Raw genomic sequence first — 23,438 nt, 5'->3', positions numbered from 1 at the left:
CTAAGGACACTTTATAAACTGGGGAAATTTTTGGTGGAATGATGTTCTGATATTCATGGATCTAAATTCAGGAGGAATAGAGAATAACAGAGAAATACATCTGTAAAGAGGCTTTTGAAATCATTTAAAGCTTAATAATCCAATGCCTTTAAATTGTGGATATACAAAGTATTACACTGAAAAATGTTGGGTATTTTTTTACTAACATTTAAGAATCTATTATCAGTTCTCCTCTGAATGGTGATCAGTACTTTTCAGTAAAATCTAATTTAACCTAGCTCATAATTTCCTCAAAACCAGGTGGCCAATCCTTGACCCCCAAAATAAAACTTGTGTTCTGATACAATGGCTTTAGTTTTACAGGACAGAGTAATCAGTGTTGTTACATTTTTACCCTCTCACAGTTCTCTGAATAGAAATGAGGTCTCTTCACTTGCTTTGGGGAATTGAATGCCAGTTGGGGAATTCAAAACAGTGTTGGTTTCAAGCTTGAGCTCCTCTGCATAGTACCAAGTTCTCTTTTTCTGCCCTAAGGCATGCCTCTCAACGAGAAAACGTGGGGAAATGATGAATCCAGTATATCCTGAGACCATCTTGCCTGTATACTTAACATTGTCCTGAAATTCTATCCAAATGTGGTTCATAAATAATAGGGCTACATTTGGACAGAATCACGTTTGGACATATCAGTACAAATTACACATCCAATTCTAATTTGGACATCAGTGTTCAAATGTGATTTTTATTGCTATAGGCATGGTAAACCATAGTAATAAAAAATAAGATTAGATATATGCCATGACACTGCTCATTTATTTTTACATGGGAAATATGCCCATCTGAATGGAAATGGATGGTTTCTCATAGATGAAGTGAGATACAAAGTTGTAAGTCTGTTCATCACCATGAACTGATGAGAACTGGCTGGAATGGCATGTGTGGTACAGTAGGCCTAAATTTTTCCATCACTGAACCACAGTTGTGTCAGATCTCTGCAGTTATTGTTAGGCTTAATATCAGAAAGTAGTAATGAAGCTCTGAATTACTAAATACTGGTAACATTTCTTGAAGAACGAAATAAATGAATATATTGTAATACACAATCACATCTTGCCTCGTCATTCTCTTAATTCAGCATTTTCATCTTGTGTTCAAAATACATATTTCACATTTATGTGGAAGGAAAGAAAGCCAGGGCTCTATAACACTTATATGCAATTTGTGTAGGAAACTGGCTGTACATCCATAGTTATGCTACCAAGAGAATCTCAGTATTTGCTATCAATCACCCGTTAGTCAAATTTCCCTCATCAGTTGGATAAGAGGCCAGCTATTTCTGGGACAGTTGCTTAGTGGAGAAAGAATTACAGTTAATCTTGTTCAAGGTAGGATCAGATAAAAATGAGAGCCCCCTTGGGGTGGGGTGGGGAGGAAAGTAGTTTAAAGTCCCTAGAACTGGCTCTCGGTGAGAGACAAGCAGGCATGACTGCCATCAGCATTCTCCACTAGAACCAGGTATAGCAGGTAAAAATAACTTCAGTTCCAACTAAAACACAGGAAGTGCAGTCACTCTTCACGGTTAAAGAGCATGGACTAGCAGAAAGTATGTATCCTTCAGGCTGGGCTTTGCCACATTGTGACAACTTAACCTCTCTGAGGTAAACTGTCTTATCTGTAAAATGGGTTAATAGCAAGCTTTCAGGATCATTTTGTATATAAGTATAAATATACATACATTGTCTAGGACGATGCTAGAGCATTGCAAGTGGTCAATAATTTATACCCAAATATCCAGATTTCCTGAGCCTTTCGCTTCACATGTTGCTAGCTTGCTGGCTACTGTGTACATAGCAGCGGTGCCTCCCTCCCGACCATTAAAGTCCCCGCAGTGATTTCTGGAGGTCGCCACAGTGTGACCCATATTGCACCAGAAACCAGTTTTCTCCCGTTGGGCCCTCCTCCCCATGGGGCCACCTCCCGTGTCTCTCTGAGAGAAGGCACCCTTCCTTACGGCCTCCCCTGTGCCTCTGGGACAACTCCGATGGGACCAAGGCCCGGCCAGAGGCCTCGGGCGGCCAGTGCTGTGCCGTGGGTGAGGCAGGAAGGAAAGATGCCGCCATCCTTTCCACCGGGACCTTCAAGCAACCTCCTGTGTCATCCTGAAAGCAGACCCATGGGTCCCTCTGCCTCACTCTCGGCATAGGCCTGACCTTGGAATCCGGCTGGGAAACCAGCGCGCGTATTGGCCGTTTCCGTGCCTCTTCCTCGGTCTCCAGCAAGGCGCTCTGTGCTGCCCACGCTTTCTCTCAGCCTCCCGGGAGGCCTGTGCGAGTGGGATATCTAACCCTAACTTACAGATGCAGAGCCTGAAACTGAGGGAGATTTCAAACACTGTCCGCCCTCCTTCACATAAATACCTGGGTCATAACCAGCCTCAGAGACCCATCCTCCATTAAGATGAGCCCAAGACCTCCTGCAGATGGTAGCAGTTATTATTACTAACATTCCACTCTGTCGGGTAAGGCCAGATCTACACCGATTCAATGATGAGTGTGGAGAATACGCAGAGTGGAAACTGAAGTACAAAAGCCAGAGTAACAGGGAGAGAGTGGAGGCAGAGAGCAGACTAAGGAAAAGAGTTGAAAAACAAAATGTGGTGATTCTAAAAAATAATGTAATTGGGGCAAATCTAAGAAAATTTATGAATTTATGTATCGTCTCTTTTTTATTAATCCTTTTATAAATTTCTTAAATGAAATGGCACCAGCTACTTCTCTTACACTTTTGCCCAAATTCTCTGCCCTGATCCCTTAAAAAAAAAAAAGGTAATGCCACTATCTAGATAAACAGCAAGAATTTCTCTTCTCTTTAATCTCCATTTCTTTAACTCATCTTTCTGTCTCCAAGTACAGGTTGGAAATAATTGAAGAACCATCTTTTGGTGAATGAAGTTTTGATTCCCGTCTATAAGAAATCTCTAGAGATTACTTTCAAACTAAAACCAATTTCATACCCAATAAAAGCCTGAGTTTCATGGAATGAAAAGCTAAGTGAGAACAGTCCAAGAATGTCTTTCCAAAAAGAAGGTGCACTAAGTACATTTGCCCAATTACTGCCAAGAATTGTCATCTTTCTTAAACCAAGAATTAAAAAAGAGAATTGTCCTCCTGATAATGCTTTGTGTTATTTATCCAGAGCTAGTGAAAGATACTCTGGTTATCAATCTCTTTATTTACCAAGCATAATTTTTCATGGGAGATGTCAGTTATAGTTATCAAAAGGCCAAATTCAATTTGAATTCTCTTTGCAGTAACATAGCAAGAACAAGGTAGTATCAGATGCATTTTAATAAAATGCAATAGTCCACAAGTTTTATTACCAACCCATTTTCTACTAATATTTTAGATCCAAATGTTCAAATTCATTTAGCTCCAACGCTTTGGGTTTTCTGAATTTCCCAAATTACATGCCTCTTTGCTGCTAATGTCTGAAAAACAAGGAGAGGTGATTCCAACAAGATATTTGCATACATACCAATAGAAAGGGATGCTGCTGCACCATTTTATTTTTCTTCTTGTATACTTATTAGCTGCTTGAAGTGACCCGTAGATCAAGAAATTAATAGTCATTGAAAGCTTTCCTGTTTACCACCACTCATGTATTCTTTCTCCAAGGCCTGATTTCCTTTAGTCAGGATTCACGGCAAAGAGAGTGGAATGGACATGCCCAACATGTTCAGGCAGTTTATTATTATTGCACCTCTATTAGCTGCATATATAGAAGTCTTGGAAATTTTTAACTTTTTTTTTTTAATGTCTTTATTGATTTCAGAGGGAGAAAGAGAGAGAGAAACATCAATGATGAGAGTCATTGATTGGCTGCCCCCTGTGCGCCCCCTACTGGGGATCAGACCCACAGCTCAGGCATGTGCCCTGACCGGGAATCGAACTGCGATCTCCTGGATCTTAGGTCAGTGCTCAACCACTGAGCCACTCCAGCCGGGCAGAAACTTTTAACTTTTTAATAATGAGATAATGGATTGAAATTTTAAATTAGTATTTTGTTCATTATTTTTTTCATATTCAAGTTCTTTAAAAACATTCACTAACTACAGAACTGATAATTTAATGGTTATTTCATTATTAAAAGTGAAATTATCGGTACTAATGCCTATGGATTCACCTCAAATGTTTCTTTATATTTGGTGCATTCTTTCTTCACATGCTAGTTATGAGCTTTAATTTGATGCCTCTATCCAAAAACCAAGAGCAGGCGAGACACCTGAAAATACCCTGATTTGCACCCCTTCCACTTCTTGTGGAAGGGAAGGTCATCCACCTGGTTTTGCCTTCACAACAAGGAAATAACTAAGGACAATTTGGGAATTAACTCACTGTCTCTTATGCTCACATGTCAAGCCCTTCATTGTTTGGTTCAACAATTGATGCTAACCTGGAAGAGAGCAGGACAGGAGTCTTTGGCCTTTTTCCATCTCGTATAGTTGCTGGCAGAGATGATTAATAAAAGTCCCTCAGTGGAAATTGAAGAATTTGGTTAAGTGAATCAGATTCTTTTTACTGTATCTTCTTCCATAAAACATGCTATTATTGGGTTTCTATATTTTTAAAGTAGTGAAACAGAATTACCCCATATTTATAAAATATGGCTTGCTTCCTTCCTATAAAAACTTAAAATCAGTTCTCCAGAAGAAAAAGATAAACATATATAGATGCAAATCCATTCCGTACTGGTTCCTTATTACCACATTACAGAGAAAAGCTGAGGATGTAAGTTATGACTTAATGTTGATTCTGAATGTATGCCCCTACCTAATGTACATAAAATAACCATCACGGAATGAAACCAATACATCCAACAGCTGGCTGCATCGAAATGATTTTAAAATAAGTGCTTACAAAAAGTCGATTTTGGGGTGTTTCGCTGCTTAGGTACAAAACAAATCACAAATATGTTTTTTATGTTGATTTTCTCTGATAGGACTGGGAATTCCCACATTTCATGGGAGATGTCGATGTAAATCTCCCCGGGTTGCATACACCTCACATGCAGTTCAAGATTCCTTTCTTCCAGAAGATCTTCAAGGAGGAATATCGCATTCACATAACAGGTATGTTATAACCTTGAACAAGATTTGTCTCCTATTCAGAGCAGTGCTGGCTGCTGCAATAAAAAACAGCAAATGGTAACATTTTATAGGCATACATAAATATAATTTTATTTCTTAATCACCAAACAGTGCAGGGTGGTTGCAGGTGGTCCCAGGTCCACTGGGGCTCCAGGCTGTCACTCTGGGACTTACACTGTTGGCGGCTTTAACAAATTCAGTGCCAGCATCCAGCAGGCAGTTGGGAATGAAGGGAATGGGGAAAGTGATTAAGAAGGCTCACCTGTTTCTTAACCACCTTGGCCTGGAAAAGAAACATGCCAGCTCCACTCATATTTTATAGCCCCACTTAGGGTCCAGGAGAGAGGGAAATGTAGCCTCCATTTGGGCAGCCAGTTCTGCTGTCAGACCTAGTGCTATAGCACAGGATTATCCGAGGGGGAGGGCATATCTTTGATGTGGAGAGTTAGCTAATTCTGTACCACCAGTAGTCTAGAATTAGCCATATTCCCTATACCACCCCACCTTGGTTTTGTTCATTGGTGGGTTTCCTTTTCACAACATACGGCTCAGTAAATTTTTTCAACTTGAATTCTCTGCTTTGTTCTTCATTTACGGCTGAGATCAAAACAATGGTACCCTGGAGCTCCGATCAGACTATTTGCCTTCAGGGAGTTGGCCATGTCTCATTTGATTGAGCATGAGCCTCCTTCTGTGGCAGAGCTCATGTTTATCCCGAGTGATTCTCTTGTGGCTCCTCAGATTATTGCATTTTCAGATGTGTCCTGTGTTTGAACACCTCCAGTATGATTTATTATAATATTCTTTCATGATCTCTCAGTCATTCCCATCTAAAAAAAGGCTTCCTAGGGTTACCTTTTATACCTCTCTTTTATATATATATATGAAGAAGCAGACAGCTGAGTGATCAGATGAAGGATGGCATTAGTTTCCAAGCTGTTCAAATGCAGGTCGCCAATGTGAGCTCCTTTTAAGGACAATGGCCGAGGATCCCACACCTGCTATAGTAAAAACTGCTGAGGAAATCTGTGCTTCCAGTGCCGTCTGTTCTGCTGATAAAAATAGTCTGAACACAGGAAATGTGAACATCTGAGCCCTGCGAAAGACCTTTGCTTCTCAACTTGAAGGCTGTGTTTTGCTTTGAGCATGAGGCGACCTTCCTAAATTGGAGCATGAGCTCATGAATAGGGAAGATGCAGCAGGTTGCTTTTCCTATTCAGAATGAATGAGACCCATCTATTAAATTCACCGGGTAAATCAATCAGTTTGAGTTCAGGTCACATAGTGTGGTTTCAGAGTCCCCGCTTAATCTCTGCAGCATGCTACCCTCCCGACTCCTAAAATAGCCATCGCACACATGGCACCATCTTATCCCTTTGGGTGGACTTTTGCCGGGACCATCTGTTCTCGCTATCAGCTCTTGTCCCAGGCCATCATGGCACTAATATTGCCTCTGACTGAATATCAGAATCCCTGTCAAAATTATGTTGCTGGAGTGCCAAGTATCAGGTTTAAAAGTAGGGGGGCAGATTCAGAGAAACCATTGATTGGGGGAAAAAAATCAAGCTGTTAAAAGTATTGAATTCGGGACTATTTTGCATGGCTTTGTCAGATATGCTGTCATTTATAGACAGGGGCAGGTTCAAGTTTTGTGGCACTCAAAGCTTACACAATTTGGAATGTTCTGTTTAAAAACATGAATACAGCCCTAGTTGCTTTCGCCCAATGGTTAGAGTGTCCGCCTGTGGACTGAAAGGTCCAGGGTTCGATTCCAGTCAAGGGCACATACCTCTGTTGCAGGCTTTATCCCTGCCCAGTCGGGGCTTGTGTGATGTGAGACACATTGATGTTTCTGTTTCTCTCTCTCTCTCCCTCCCTCCCTCCCTCCCCCTCCCTCCCCCTCCCCGTCCCTTCTTCCCTTCTTCCCTTCCTCTCCCCCTCTGTCTCTGAAAAGCAATGGAAAAAGTATCCTCATGTGAGGATTAAAAAATAAATAAATAAATAAAAACATGAATGCAAAAGTACAACTGAGAATTATACTGAAGGCCTTGGGAGGGGACCGTGTGTATAGGGGGCCTCCTGAAGTTTCAGTCATTCACTTCGAGGTGGAGACTTCTGTATACCTTTGAACTTAAACCTGTGTCCCACCAAAGTATTACTTTGTAAAAACTTAATGGAGACTGCATGTTAATAAGTCTGCCAGGAGGTGGAGATATGTTGTAATTAAGGCTTTTGTGCTGTGTTTGCCAAATTATGCTGATTATATTACCTGGGGAACTTTATAAATATACAGATTTTCGAGCCCCATTCCGAACGGTTCCCACCCAGGGGGTCTGGGCAAAAGCCAGGGAATGGGACATTTGAAAAGCTTCCCTGGATGATGTTGATCTTTGGGAACTTCTCCGTCTGATTGAGAAGCCACAGTTGAGGTCAGACCCTCTCCCTGAGTCAGGCCAAGCATGTCTGGACCTGCTGGGAGGCTTTTGAGGATTCTGCAGTTTAAATTAAAAATAAAATAGCATACCTGTGGGCTTGGCGGTGAAGGGATTCACCAAAAACAATTTAAATTCAATCTGTGATAAGATGATCCTGTGTCTTCCCAGATCCACCCATGATGACATTTTATAGGAAAACGGTGATAGATTTGGCAGCTAAGAGAGTCATAACCTCTCCCCTTTGTTTCTGTTGTTACTGTCTTTGTTCCACTGATTGGCTGAGAGGCTGCTGAGGCCTCTCTGGAGTTCCACCTAAGCTCCCGTGAAAGGCCTTTTACCCTATCTGACTTTGGAAAATGAGTGTTTCTGGGCAAACCTAAGTTAAATTTCCAAAACACAGTGTTCTGTGTTGTATTTTAATAGGCTTCATAGTTAGTAGCCCAGGAATTTCCAAGTGCACTGCAGATGCCAACTTGATCAGCTTCTCCAAGTGCTGCTTCCTTTTGTATGGAGATGGCGATACTTTTCTTGATAAGCAAATGCTGTATCACCACTGGGATGGTTAAGCATAAAATCCTCTATATCCATCAATGGTTATCAAACTTCAGTGTGTATGAGAATCACCTGGAGAACTTTTAAAAATAAAAACATCTGGCAGCCGCACACCCAGAGCCGGATGCCTGAAGTGCGCGGTGGAGCCTGGAGTCGGCCATTCCCCCAGGCACCACCAGGGACGCTCACGCAGCTTTCCAGGGGCCACACTTTGAGGAACACTGCTGCTGACGTTTTCTATAGTCAGCATTCCTCTCATCTCAGCTTTTTTTTTTTTTAATGTTCAGGCTTTATTTACAAAGAAAAGCTGCTATAGTGCTGACATTACAGGAGTGAATGGAAATGACTGGGGCCTCTCTGGACAGGCTGATTCCATGACTCCGGGTCCCAGGCCCAGGCCTCCCAGGTCTTCCTCCTCCGCCCCGACACCTGAGAAGTTGCTGGTCTGGCAGGCCAGGCTGCGCAGGTTCACAAGGCAGGCAGTCTGCGTGCCACTGAAGTCCAGGATGGGCACCAACAGCACTATCTATTCCTCAGGGCCTCAGATGATTTTGGAGCCAAAGCTGAGGGTGTTGCGACAAAAGTAGACATGTGGGCACTCCAGAAAGGTTAATGGATACGTTTCGTCATCTTAGCTTTAATTGCTCTATATCTGCAACTCTTGAAACAAACGCCAAGGGTCAGAATGCAAGTTCAATAGCAATGGGGTGGCCAGTGAGAAAGGCACATGGGAGCGGCCTTCCAGGAGCTGGAATTTTAGGGCTGGGGCCAGTAGAGGAGGCCCCACAGCAGACCATGATGGGAAAGGTCTGGGGACCACAGAAGAAACTGGAGCCAGGGTAGGAAAGGACCCTATGGACCCCACATGGCTCTGTGTCTTGCTTTCTCTGCTGTGCTTGTTCTGCACTAGAAGTGGCTGGACAAGGACTGCTAGGGCTCTCTAACAGTCAAGAATGGCTCTATCCTGGCCTCAGCCATCACTGTTCTGTGATCCTCAAAAGGCATTCGGCGCCTGCTGAGGCAATGAAATGTAGAAGTTTGGTGCATAGACTCCAGCTCTGCTACTGGCAGGTGGCATGGCCCTTGTCAGGCTCCTTAATCTCTTAGAGACTTAGTTTTCTCATCTGTCAAATTGAGACAGTACTGGTACTTACCCTTTGGTTGCTGTGAGAATTAAATTAATTAACATGTACAAGGCACTTAAAACACTGCCCTGTAGCAAGCACTCAGACCCTCACTGTCTTTAGCTAAAGTTTTTCCATTTATCCATTCAGAGTTTGTGTCTTTTATTTAATTTAAAAAAACAACAACACATTAGGCAGCCAAGAAAGAATCTATTTATCCAGTATTCTGAGTGCTCTACTGTTACTGCTCTGAGTGCTCAAGGAGGATGCTGAGAATGGAAAAAACTCTCCCAGTGAAATGCTCTGGATGGAGAGGGTTTTCTGACACTGGTGGATTCCCATTGACATTTTCAAAGCCTCAGGATTTGAGTATTTTTTTAATACTGATTCCAAGCTAGTTTTCTTTATGTATGTCAGAAATAACTTGAGTTGTTGCATCTGTTTAGCTCCTCTGGATCCCCCTTGACAGATGGTTTGCTGCAGTGTGTATATCATCCCTATCTAAGGGTGTGCGAAAATTTTTTTCCTGGGAATTTTGACTTCGGTAACAAAGGGGATAAATGGTTAGTGATTAGATCACATTGGTGCTTTTAGCACAAGCCAAAGTAAATGCTAAATGCAGCTGTATAATTCTCTCCTCTGCCCTCTTTCCTTTTACCTATAAGGTGAGTGCAGAGATAGATTCAAAATGCAATGTACTCAGTCCCTGGAGGCGGGAGAGGAATGGCCTCTCAATTCAATCTCGGAAGCTCCTCTGAGTCCTATTAATGCCAATCCCGGTGGAAGCTCTGCCATCTGTCATCCCAGCCAGACAAAGGAAGTGTCCCATTGGTGGCCATCATCTGAGTAAATTAGGAGGGGGCTGGGGGAAAGGCCAGAAGGAAGGCCTGTGCCTCTGCGAGGAGAGCATTCACACTGTTGGCACGATGGTGCCCACAGGAACCCTTTTGGCAAAAATGGAAAATGTGGAAGTAAACAGGCCTCTGTGGTGTCTGTGCTCCACTCCAGCTCCCTGCACAGCGTGAGGGCACAGGTGCTGTACAATAGCGAGAGTGTGGGAAATAATGAATAAAACCCCTTCGTTTTATTTCCAAAGGTGCGAGATTTGTGGCAAATGAGTTCCCAGAGATTGTTTTTTAAAGAGCTCTCCTGTGTCAGTCAGATCATGGGAAGTGCTAGGGAGGGCAGGCCAGTGGTCAATCAGGCAGAATATTCTGTCTGACAAAATTAGCGAGGGACTTGTTATAGGGAAATGTGATGTGTTCTGTTCACCATGACGGTCCCCCAAGATCATGAACTTATCCAGAGAACACAAGGACCTCTTGCTATTCTCTCAGTTGTGAATTTTTTCTAAACCTTTCCTGAAGCAATTTCCATTATCAACACATTTATACAGCTCTAAGAATTAACAATGTTTACCTCTACCTAAAGCAGCAATTCATTTTATTTGTCCAAAACTCATCTTCTTCCAGGCTGTGATTCCCATAGCCTGTGAGTCCTTGCTGCCCCTGAGCTGGTCCGCCCCGCCCATACTGAGGTGTCCTGTCCTCATTTATGCCTAAATAAGGATTTTCGTTATAAAACTCACATGCTCCTTGGAAACTGTCTTCACACTCAGAGGAAGAAATTGATGTAATTAATCAATCTTTGATACATGAATATTTTATTTTTCTCGGTTTTCCAGATTATATTAGATTTTAGCAATGTCCCGGCATTTGCCAGATCATTGTGACATATGTATTTGATTAGAAGGATGGAACTTTACTCATTGTATTTTTGTTAACACATTTTCTGAGTTAATATGTGTCTAAACCCAAGCTACGATCTAGGAAATACAAAAATGAACATGACATAGTTCCCAATCTCAAAAATCTTCAGTGCAATGGCCTCTTCTTTCTCTTTTATCATCACAAGTGTCTGCCTCTCTTTGTCGTCTTGGATTATGTCCTAAAGGAATAGTCTCTCACTTAAGAAGCAACAGTGAAAAGACAAGAGAGGCACTCTGAGAAGCTGTATTCATTTGCTTTTAAGTCTTAAGAAGATACTTTACTAACTCAGATAACTCTTATTAATTCATAAATTATTTAGTAAATATCTTCAAGTTACTAAATGGTCTCCTTGTGGCCCAAGCACTTAGTGTGGTTTCTAGATATTCATAAATTTCCTAGGGAGGGACTTACAGAGATGCTCACTCAGTGAGCCCTGTTTTCACTGCTCTTGTCTGGAATGAGGATGTTGAATATGGCCAAGAAGCCTGTTACAGAAAACTGTTATTTCTTTAATTATCCCAAACTCATCTTCAAGGCCAGGATTTCTTGCTATCCCATGCTGGATCCTAAATGGCTTTGTGGAGCATGACTATGTCATGGATTTGCTCTGGAGGCCAGAATCTGGCCCAGTGGAGGCATCCACCTGGTGGAGAGGTGCCCACAGCACAACCCAAGCACAATGCTAACTAGAAACTACTGAGTAAAAGATGTTTTTTAATATTTTGATTGCATGTTTGATTCCTGAAAGTTATGTTATATGGTGAAAATATCAGCAATTTATAGGCATTTTTGTTAGTTAAAAAGATAACACTTTCCTCCAAATTGTTGTCATTTCCTATTGTAAGTGAGAGTGATACTTAATGAAGAATCCTTTTAAAACCAACTATCACAAGATTCTATAGACTCCCACAAAGTAAAAAGATAAAATTATCATTATAATATCATTTTTTGACAATCAGTAAGATTCATTAAAAGCACAAAATACAAGAAGGAGGTAATCCTACCAACACCATGCCGTGATTTCTCATTAAAGGAGACAGTGAGATATTTCAACATGGAGATTAATAGAAATAATGTATGGATTTTTACCCTACCTCCTTGCTGACTTACATTATGCTATGTCGTTGGAACAACAGGGGGAAATGCAATATCTCTCATATGATTAATGCTGAAATACCAAACCTCTTGTTATGGTTGATTGTACATTCACAACAACACTCTTGGGAAAATGAAATAGACGCACTTTCTATTCTTTCCCTTTTTGAGCCTTATATCCTTTCCATGTGGGTTATTTCAGGGAATCAAATGTATTTTTTATGGTAAGCAGTCTTTCTCAGAATATACAATCTTTTTTTTTTTTTTTAAGGAAAGCTTTCTCCATCTGGAAATGGTGTATTCCATCTTTTTGCTCTAATGGTGAGATTTCCTGGCCCATCATAAAACATTATTGTTTAGGCAATGTTTATTTCACAGTCTCATCAAAGAGACTATCAGGGCTGGGAAGAAACCATCGCATTATATAGCTCAATCCCCTTACCTTATAGATGAGAACACCAAGGTTGAGTTGTCCCACCTGGTTTTGCCTGCTGGTTTGCTACATCTCATCTCATAGGGCAAAAGGAATTTTTTTTTTTTAAAGAGGAGAAAGCATTACCAAGGTAACAAAACCCTGTGTGGGAAAATGTAGGGATGCATGATAGAGAAATGAACATTCTTTCTCTGTACAAATGGATAAATGGACCAGAAGTTATGTCAAGTGGTCTGGAAACAAACAAAAAGTAACAAGAGCCATTTCTTCTAAATTTTCAGCAGCTTTAAGTTTTGGCTGAATGGCTATGACAGTGTAGGGAAGGACAATGATACAGTCATAGAATAAAATAAGGGAATATGATGTCAGTAGGGATTCTGCCTCAGTCTCGTCTCTGCCCTCTGCACTTTCTCATCTCCAGTGGCCTTTTTGCTGGGTTGGGGGTGGAGGTACTGTCTCGTGTCCTTTAGCCTCAATATTTGTATATATACAAGATCTTTTCTCAGGAGCCATACTACAGCAACCTGTAGAAAAATTACTAATTACTGCAGAGTTTTAGCATGTTAAATATGCTGACTCATAAAGCGTATTTCCATATAGCTACACACTGGGTCCCCTTAGATAACTGGTCTGGTGGTATCTACCCAATAATGTCAGTGCACAGTAATTCTTTCTGTTTTATCCAAACTGACCACCTTTAAGATAGATCTTTGTAACAAACCCTCACATACTCTTCCCTCCTTCTACTCTGTCACCAGGATCCTATAGTCACTGGATTGAAGGAGTAAAGAAATTGTAAAATAATACTACCCTACATTTTTGGCAAACAATATATTTCAGAGAACTTCAAATATAACTTCTCATTTTATCTTCACAATAATCCTTTGTTGCAGTTACACTGGAATTATTCCCCATTTCACAGCATAAAAAAATGAATTCACAGAGCTAGTAAGTAGAAGGATTTGGGGGAAGAAGAAAAAATCATAGAACTGGAAGGCATGTAGTTCAGTGTCCTCAATTTGAAAATAAAATTATTGAGGTCAGGAGGGGCTAAACAGGTTACCCAAGGCTGTATTATTCGGGTTCAGTGTTAGAATGAAATCTCCATCTGCTGATTTCCAGCCTGCAGTTTTTGTCACGAGGGTCCTCCCTCTCGCAAATAGGTAAAGATGTGTTAGGGCAGGGTGATGATATCCATTAACTGATGCCAAGCATTGCATTTTTAATGTGCTTCCCCTCCATCCCATCTAAATATTCAGACTCCAGCTCACATGAGAAATAACGTACAGTGATTCTTTAGTGTCAAACTTTAATGGTCAAACTGACCCAGCACCATTCATCTTAGATGGCAGAGAAATAATTTTAAGGTAGAAAAAAAAGCTCCTTTTATCTTCAGGGTTTCTTCTTTGTGTGATCAGTGCACGTAGTTCCATTTTTATTCTCTGGATGTTTTTGTTTTCCCTTTGTCTATGCACGTTCACCGAGCATCGTTTCCCCACCGGAAGGGCACCCTTCCCCAGGCCCCATGGGCCTCCCTTTCTTCTCCCTGCGCTGCTGCTTATTTTTAGTTTCTCACCTCCTGTCACCATAGAAACAGGGACCCCTTGATGGAGGATCACCCTGCTCATGAGTTTATCAAAATAACCTAGAGAGGGAACAGAGTCTCTCCAAGGGCCCTTTGTCAATGAAGAAGGTGACGGTCCGTCCAGGTTCAAGGCCCTGCCCTCACTGTTCAGCCTGGCCGTGCAACATGAAGTGCGCAGCAGGGGAGTAAGTAAAAGCCCAGCCCAGGAGCACCCGCTGGCAGCGCTCTCTCCGCTTGCTCTCTGGCCTGGGAGCTACACGCTGGTGCCTCCTGAGCGCTGGGTGGAAAATCTCTGACCTTTTTCACTTCACCTGTCGCTCAAGCATCTCCTGCCTTTCCTTTCTAGAAACAGTCTTCATTCTTTGTCTCCTCTCTCCTCCGCGCCTCCTTTTGCCGCATCACCTGATCTTCTTCCGTATGCTGTTCTGTCTGTGGCATAATAAAAACAAACTAAAAGAAATGCAAAATTTTCTGAACTGCTCTCTGGCCTACTTTTCTTTCAAGGACCACATGAATTACTACTGCCTTCAAAATCCTTTCTACAGAAGTTAGCCCTCAGTATTTATTTCATTTTCTCAACATCTTCAGCATTTATGGTTTGATCACTCATTGGGCATCTCTCAGATGTGGCCTCTTATTTTTATTTATCTGTTGCGGTCTCTGTCCTGTTTCCCCAACAAGATGATGGGTTCCTCCCTGGAAGGCAGAAACGTATGTTTTCAGCATTTCCTAAGGTGTCCTACACAGGGTCTATTATGAGCTTAGTAAACGTGCGGTAATGATGCTCACATTTGTACTTGGTGGCATTTTCCTGGCTTTAGCTTTCTTGATTTGTTTTCTGGTTGATTCTGAGTGAGGATCAGTTTTAGTTCTGAAGATCCAGGAGGGCAGGAGTGGTGTAAACGTCACAGTGCCAGATGTTATAAATGTCTTAACATATCTTGAAACATTTCCAGTGTTCCAACTTACTTTCTAGTTTAGGTGTGCAAAATAAATCATTCGGGCAAGAGCTTCCACTATAAATATTATAAACCCCATGTAGCTGAATAATTTCAAAACAGGCAGAGTTACAGCATCCCTTCGTGCAGTTTACATAAACTCTCTTCATAGAGAAAAAGTTGTACTTTCCCATGCAAATGAAGACATTATTACGGCTTAGGCAAGGCCTTGATGATCATAATAGTCACAATTACTGAATACCTATTATGCCAGGCACTGTGCTTAGCATTTAATAATCTCATGAAAAATGCTAACAGCTTTAATAAGTACTATTATTTTCTGCATGCAAAGAAATTGGGGTTTAGAGAATTTAAACAGAGACAGGATTAAAACCCTTCAACCTCGCCTATAATCAGAACTTGAAAATGTAATGCTGATGATAAAATACTTTCCTAAACCCTTCACAAAGTTTTCTTTTTATGTAGCTATATCTTCTGTGAGAGTACATATTGCAAAATATATTTTTATCATTCTTGGTTTAGTAAGTTTGCCCAAGATCTTATCTCTCTTCTGTCCCAAGAGTTCTATAATCATGTGAAGCAGTAACTTAATAATATTCAATCCTGCTATCTTCAAATACAAAATAAAATAATTTTGACATGATACATACCATAATTATAACTAAAGCTTCTCGAACCTGCTACATATGTCACCTAATTTGCTACAGCAAATCTATGAGGTGGGTATTGCTATTCTATTGTGAAAAGCTTGATGCTGTAAAACTTGGAATAAATGATTATAATAAAAATTGTAATGGAATGTATTATTCCTTCACTTTTTTTTTTCACATTTTCCATGTGTAGATGTGAAGATAGCACTAGATAATATAACTCTTAAGAATATCTTATTTATATAAAATTTTAAAATACTACCACAACATCATAGTAGTTACGATCTCTCTAAATCCTGTCTTCTGAAACAGCTCATTAGGTTTGGTTATATTTATATGTCTGACAAATGTATTCTATTTGATGAGGATTTGATTCAATTATTTTTGGTCTTGAAGTGAATGCTCAAGGATTATTGATCTGAATCACATCCACTAATGGTTTAATCAACAGGTCACCTGCAAACAGCAATGTGAATTCAATTGATATACTGCTGAGCTTGCACTGCAAAATGATTTATGTCTTGCCCAGACATTATTATAAAACTCTAAGAGATGTTGAATTATATGTTGGACTTTTCTGAGAATTTCATTAGAACTTTGTTTTTAAACATTAATTGAAATGTTCTAGAGAATAACCTACATGGGCCCACATTTGAATATAGCTATGGAGCCTATAAAACAAGGAGACTTAATCTGGTTAATGCAGATACCATAAATTACTGGCCGTGGGATGTACAGTTACGTTTTCATATGCCTAGATTCCATTTAGGAAATTCCTTTGCCAATTTTCACTTAATAGCAGCATAGCGCTCTCAAAAAGTGAATTGTTAACAGGTCTAAAACATTAACGATTTATACTATTATACCATTGTTTCCTTTTTATTGGAGTAAACCCTATTGCAGTTTTATGGGTCTTTGGCTGATACACAGTATTTTTTTTTTAATACAGGTAAATGGTTTAACTATGGAATTATCTTTCTCGTCTTGATTTTGGATCTTAATATGTGGAAGAACCAGATCTTTTATAAGCCTCATGAATATGGGCAGTATATCGGCCCAGGGCAGAAGATATATACAGTGAAAGACTCAGAAAGTTTAAAGGATTTGAACAGAACCAAGCTGTCCTGGGAATGGAGGTCCAACCACACCAACCCTCAAACAAATAAGACCTATGTTGAGGGAGACATGTTCCTACACAGCAGGTTCACAGGGGCTAGCCTTGATGTCAAGTGCATGGCTTTTGTGCCAAGTTTGATCGCTTTCGTGTGGTTTGGGTTCTTCATTTGGTTCTTTGGACGCTTTCTGAAAAATGAGCAAGGCATGGAGAATCAAGACAAAACCTACACCCGCATGAAAAGAAAATCCCCATCGGAACACAGCAAGGACATGGGAATCACTCGGGAAAACACCCAGGCCTCCGTGGAAGACCCTCTGAATGACCCTTCTTTGGTTTGCATCAGGTCTGACCTCAACGAGATTGTCTTCAAGGCTTCCCACCTAACGTCGGAGAACTTGAGCTCGCACCTGCACGAGCCTGGCGGCGCGGCGGGAGCTGACCCTGCTCCAGCCACCCCTAAAAGCACGCCTACGGACTAGTCCCTCACTCGGAGCCAGCCCAGAAGCAACCCCGAGTGCAACTTCAAAGAGTTAGTCTTTCTTTTTGTAAATGTAAGGTTTACTTAGTGTTAGGTAGAGAAATACAAACAATGCCACAACGGTGCTCAACATGCTTTTTCTAGGACTCATTGTTTTCTATTTGTATTATGATACACGTGCCTACTATATATCCAACAACCCTCTAGAGATCGCTTTTCACAACTGCACAAGCTATTTACCGACTTTACAGCGTAGTAGAAGATTAGCTGATTACCTGTGTATCTGATGTTCAACCATAGTGGTGCCTTGAGACATTAAACTGTTTTTAACTGTACCAGAAATGAAGTGTGGAACAGTTCTCTAATCTACGTCATGTGGGGTTTTTTTATATACAGTTATTTTGATCTATACTTGATGTCTGAGCAGGAAGCAGGTGTAGCCTAGATGGGCCTCTTGGTTTCTTACAGAGCAGCAGAGCCGGTGACTTTGAGAGCTGGACTGCAGGGACGCGTGGGGATCACCTTTGCATTTTTATTGGCTGCCTGCCAAATACAGATGCAGAGGCTAAATTCGGTAATAGGAGAACGGTAATCCAGCATGGGTCACTACTTGCCAAATGTGACTTTCTCCAACCAGTAATTGCAATTAGATGATAATACTTAATTATGTTTTCCTAATTAAAGATAAATTGCTACTTGATTAAAAATCCTGCCCTTCACCTTTGGGAACAAAGGTTAAGAGGCACAGTTGGGTTAACTCTCAAATTTATTGGCATTTACACAAAGCCCTAGAAAACCAAGGAACTGAAGTTTTAATCAGGTGAGGGTTGCACAGCCTACCATCTACGACATCTGTCCACCTCTCTGTAAATATGGCTCTGGACAGTGAAAATTGAAAAGCATATGCCAACCCTGAGCAAGGGAACGCCTCTAAAATTCATGCAGGGGAATCCTGTGAGGTAGGAAAGACCATGCATGAAAGAATCTGTTTAGTGGCTTGTTTTGTGTGCGTGTTGTTTTTTTTATTTAAGAATTAAACATCTCACACTAATAAATAAGAAAATTATATATCAGTAATTATGTGATGTCATTTTTTGCTTATAATTCAGTTGTATCTTAGTTTAACAACAGCCCCTCCCCCCTTTTCTTCTAAACTCCATGCCAGACAGGTTAAGAAATGGAACACTCCCAACTGGCCTTTAATTTTTCCCCCAAAATTGTGGTAACATGTTCCTTGAGGGGATTGGGGAAGATCACATTTAAGGTAAAAATATTCTCCTGTCACATACTGACATATTGTTTTTTGTCTTTATGAGTTTTTAAATCTCTCTTGTTTTGATCTACCTGCATTTAAGCTTGCAGCATGCTGAATTTAGCATGCATAATATAACTATACCTTTATCTGTCACTTGAGAGCCAGCTTTTATAAACATCTTTCTGCAGTTGTTCACTAAGCAATTGGAACCATGCACCTGCTGTTTTTTCTTTACCTTTAATAGCCATGCATGGTGCTACTTAGAATCATAATATCTCTGACACTAAACTGCAGAGATCAAGATCACTATAGTAACCCATTGGCCATACTTTCCAAAGAAGCTCACCATGTTATCCCTGACCTGTGGTCATATTGGCCGTTACCAAATTTGCATCGCATAGAGAATTCAACTGTTGCCTCTGGAATAAGAAAATAATACCACATAAGACTATGTTTTTATTTATTAGGAAAGTCATCATCTTGTAAAATGAAGAAGGAAATTAATTAGAAAGTGTTATCATTGTGCAATGTTTATGAACAAACAAGAAAAACGAACAAACAAAAACTCATAAACACAGACAACCGTATGGTGGTTACCAGAGGGAAGGGGGGTGGGGAGGGTGAAAAGGGTAAAGGGGGCCAAATACATGGTGAAGGAAAAAGATTTAACTTCAGGTGGTGGGTACACAATACAATATACAGATGATATATCTTAGACTTGTACACTTAAAACCTATGTAATCTTATTAACCAATGCCACCCCAACAAACTTAATAAAAATTAAGGTGATAAAACCTAACATGAAATCTTAACACAGTAGATGTTTAACAATATGTTATTTGAAAAGCTTTATGTCTGTATTAAGAAAAAAGTGTTCTAATGTGGAAATTAATGAGCAGAAGTAAGGTAGAAAAAAATAAGAAACCTTAGAGCACTATGCTTCTTTGTTTCTAGGGACTGATGAGAGAAACCATCACTAATATGAAAATATATCTTTAAAGTTTCCATAAACATTAGCACCAAATGGAATACTTTCCAGGGATGGCATTTTAATAGTCAAGCAAGATTTGGACCTTCAAAGGTTTCCAATATTCAATTGTACCTACCAGTCTTGACCTTTTTATCTACACACTAGTCTACTTTTTCCCCCCCTGCCTTTTTGGATATTGTACATTCCACTTGCATTTACACTAACTAAAGGTTAGAAAAGAAAATCAAAGTTAAAATCACATCCATTCACGTGTAGTCTTAGATTCTGAGTCATATACCATTGGACTATGACTCTACAGAACTTTTTGGACAACTGAGGCATTTTTTTAAAAGATGTGTAGTAAACTCAGAAAATGAAGAGTTAAAAAAAGTGTTAAATATCACAAACCACACATTCTAAAGAAAGCACAACGAATGTGATGCCTTAATTGCAGTGACGCTTAAGGACTATAAACAATTATATTTCTACTGTTTAGTAATTACAGTATTTTATTCTGTGTAGTGCAGAAATTGCATTAATTTAACATGATTTTAGTATTCTACATTATAGAGTATTTCATTAGTAGTGTAAATGGAAAATTAAATAAACACCATGAATTTAAGCCGGATAATGTATGCCTAGACATAAATCTCATCACCACATGCCCACTTACATAATTGTAGTTAGTTACCTCATCTCCCCATGGTGGCTACTGATCATCTTTCCTTATCTTTTAGGACATCTAAGATAACCCGTGGATCCTATTAGAAATGTTAAAAATCATCTCTTCCCCATTTGCTGTAAAGTCAGCCAAGCACAAAATCTTTTACTTTTAAAGCTCAGGTTTCACAAGTAGTTTCCAAAAGCACTGCTGGCTGCCAGTACAGTGGAAAGAAGTCATCCAACACAGACACACAGATTGGGAGGTCAGAGGCCACACTGCTGTCGTATGTCACCGCTGGGCCCCATCAGCAGTTGTGACGCTGTTTGGCTGTCCTGCGCATCACCAGCACAACCCAATATGCAACATGAGAAAGATAATGCTAGTGAGTCACTCGTAGCGGTCCCTGTAACTGATGGCTCATGATGCCAGCCAGGTTATCTGACATTCAGCCCAGACCCCAGCACCCCCCCCCCCATCACCTTATCATCTATCTCCTCACTCTAAACTGATCCCTGTTTTTAATTAAAACTCTTAGTTATGCAGCCACAATCTGGGTATTGTGTTTTTATTAGCTTTTCCTGCTAAGACCATTATTTGGCTCACTGGTCTATGTCTATCTGGCCTGATTTCCTCCACGCTTTGCCCCTCAAACCAACTCGAGCCTATTAGATAAACCAGCCTTTAAAAAGTGAGGAGCACTTTAGTTTTGCAACAGATAAACTGGCACTTTTCTCATTTATCCCTATTTTTATTTTTAAACACATTTTTGTGCATAGAGTTGTGAAGCAATATATGGAACCAACATAGATAAGAGAATTAAGGTCATAAGTGTTTGACTTACTGTCATTTAGGACTCCAACTCTTTTATGATTTGAACAACTAGAGAGTGTAGATGCATTTGCAGCTCACGAGCCACTCCTGTCGAAGATAACTGGGAAAACAGGTGGAGATGTAGAGCGGAAAGGGGAGGCTGGGCAGGTGGAGCATGGGCGGGATTTGGGGAAATGAAGTCGGGAGTGAAGGCTGGCAGCTTGAGTGTGGACGGCTTGAAAGCCTCGGGGAGGGAAGCGAGGCCTCTGTGCAAGGAGCTTCAGCGTGAGTGCAGCACTCCTCCCTTAGCCAGGAGGCTCGAAAAGATACTCAGCACAGCCGAGGGGGTTACACAGCAAGGTGGTGGTTTGGTTTCTTAAACGCTCTGGCACTCAGATGACTCTATGTCTGTCCCGGGGAGCATGGCGAGACCTGGGAGAGGAGCCAGGGGCCCCGTGAAACAAATTACAGAAGTAAGCGCCGGGGGAGTGGGCAACATGGGAAGGTAAAGACAGAAACCAGCACTTAATTCAGAGGGATTGGAACCTCCTCGGTGGGAGAGCAGACATGGGGGCAAAGTCTGTGTGTGTGTAAGCAAATCATCGGCATTTAAAAGCTGGCATCTGGCCCAGCCAGCGTGGCTCAGCGGTTGAGCATTGACCTAGGAGATCGCAGTTTGATTCCCGGGCAGGGCACATGCCCGGGCTGTGGGCTTGGTCCCCAGTAGGGGGCGAGCAGGAGGCAGCCGATCAGTGACTCTCATTGATGATTCTCTCTCTCTCCCTCTCTCGGTAATCAATAAAAAATATACTTAAAAAAAAAAAAAAAAAAAAAAAAGCTGGCATCTGGGTGAAAAAAATACCTTGCAGATATTTTGTGTTAAGCATTCTGAAAATTTTTAGTGAGGAGCAAAATCGGACAGTATTATTACTAATTTAATATGTGTAATATACCCCTGATATTATTTTAACTTAGTGTGAGGTATCAGTTAATTTATTTCAGAGAATATAAAACACACAATGTATTTCACAGGTTTATTTCTTATCTCTGTCCTCCAACACGATTTTTCATAAGGTCTTAAGTTCCTTAACACCAAATAATTACAGTACTGGGCTTGAGGACTTGCCTGTGTGATTGAGAAGGACCACTATAATTTATAATTGAAAACTGCAGTTTACAGATTGTAGTTACAGTTTTAACAAAACCAATTTATAGATGCTCCTCACCCTAATAAAATTTTTTCAGTCTCCAGATCTTTGCTCAATCCTCATATTGATAATATTAGTATTTTGAGTATTTTCTATGGGCAAATAAATTATCTCATTTAATCCTCACATTGACCATTGAAGGTAAGTATGGCTAATTTTACTTTACAGACAATAAAACAGGGTCAGAGAGGTTTATCAACTTGCCCAAGGTGACAAAGGTGGCAAAAGCAGAGTTAAGATTTGAACCCAGGTTTTTCTGACGCTGAAGTCCCACTTATTTTCAATTATAACCCATAAACATCCATCCAAACTAGAGAATCCATCTCAAACAGGATCTTTGATGAGGAGCAGTTATAAAACCTTAAGATGCTTGAGATGTAATAATTCTCATCTCTCAGGGACCTAACTAAGTTAAATAATTTCCAACAGCTGTCTGGATGCAATTTACAAGCTAAATCATATGAATGAAACAGATACGTTTGAATTAAATGGCAGAAGCATTCAGTCCATTGCCAGGTGTTCTGATTTATGCTACATTTATAAAACCACAACACAGATTTGTCTTAATACAATTTTCAGCTTTGGAATTGGTTCCTTTCATGATTTTACTTTCCTTGGGGAGAGGGAATGAATGGATGTCTGCCTATTTTAATCACACCCCCAGGCAAATGTCAGGGGAGGAATAGGTAGTTGCAAATATTCAAGCAAGGAAAAGAATGATTAGTAAATGGCTGTTTTTAGAAGGCATAATTTAAATACAAGTTCTAGAAACTATTTTGAAGTGACCATCCAAAATGTATTATCTTTTAAAATCTTTACCAAGGTGCCTGGCCGGGCGTGGCTCAGCGGTTAAGCGTCGACCTAGGATCCAGGAGATTGGGGTTCGATTCCCGGTCAGGGCACATGCCCGGGTTGCGGGCTGCAGCCGATCAGTGACTCTCTCATCATTGATGTTTCTCTCTCTTTCCCTCTCCTTTCCTCTCTCTGAAATCAATAAAGATATATTTAAAAAATAAAAATAAAATCTTTACCAAGGTGAGCTAGCTGCGTTGTGATAGGACAAGCATGGGCTTTGAAGACGTGTCCCTTGAATGCTGTGAGCCTCAGTTGCTCATCCCCCGAAGGGGACCACCTCACAGGGCTTTGGAGAGGGTCTGCTGCACGGGACAGCATTCTGTGAACACGGCA

General features: G+C 40.7%; 1 protein-coding gene across 4 annotated transcripts in view; it reads left to right on the top strand.

The window, feature by feature from the left end:
• TMEM117 (transmembrane protein 117) overlaps window positions 1–18,418 on the top strand; it is a 390,862-nt gene extending 372,444 nt beyond the window's left edge. For 3 of the 4 annotated variants that reach the window (XM_081129769.1, XM_081129770.1, XM_081129771.1), the window contains 2 exons: window positions 4,999–5,128; window positions 16,698–18,418. In XM_081129769.1, coding sequence (XP_080985895.1) covers window positions 4,999–5,128; window positions 16,698–17,344 — 777 coding nt within the window. In that variant the 3' untranslated portion in view covers window positions 17,345–18,418. The remainder of the gene's footprint in view (window positions 1–4,998; window positions 5,129–16,697) is intronic. The other variant, XM_081129772.1, reaches the window with a different exon arrangement.
• Window positions 18,419–23,438: the final 5,020 nt, after the last annotated feature.

The sequence above is a fragment of the Miniopterus schreibersii genome (assembly GCF_964146895.1).
Source record: "Miniopterus schreibersii genome assembly, chromosome: 2".
Lineage (NCBI taxonomy): Eukaryota > Metazoa > Chordata > Mammalia > Chiroptera > Miniopteridae > Miniopterus > Miniopterus schreibersii.
The sequence above is the reverse complement of the archived record's forward strand: the minus strand, read 5'-3'. Positions and strand labels throughout refer to the sequence as shown.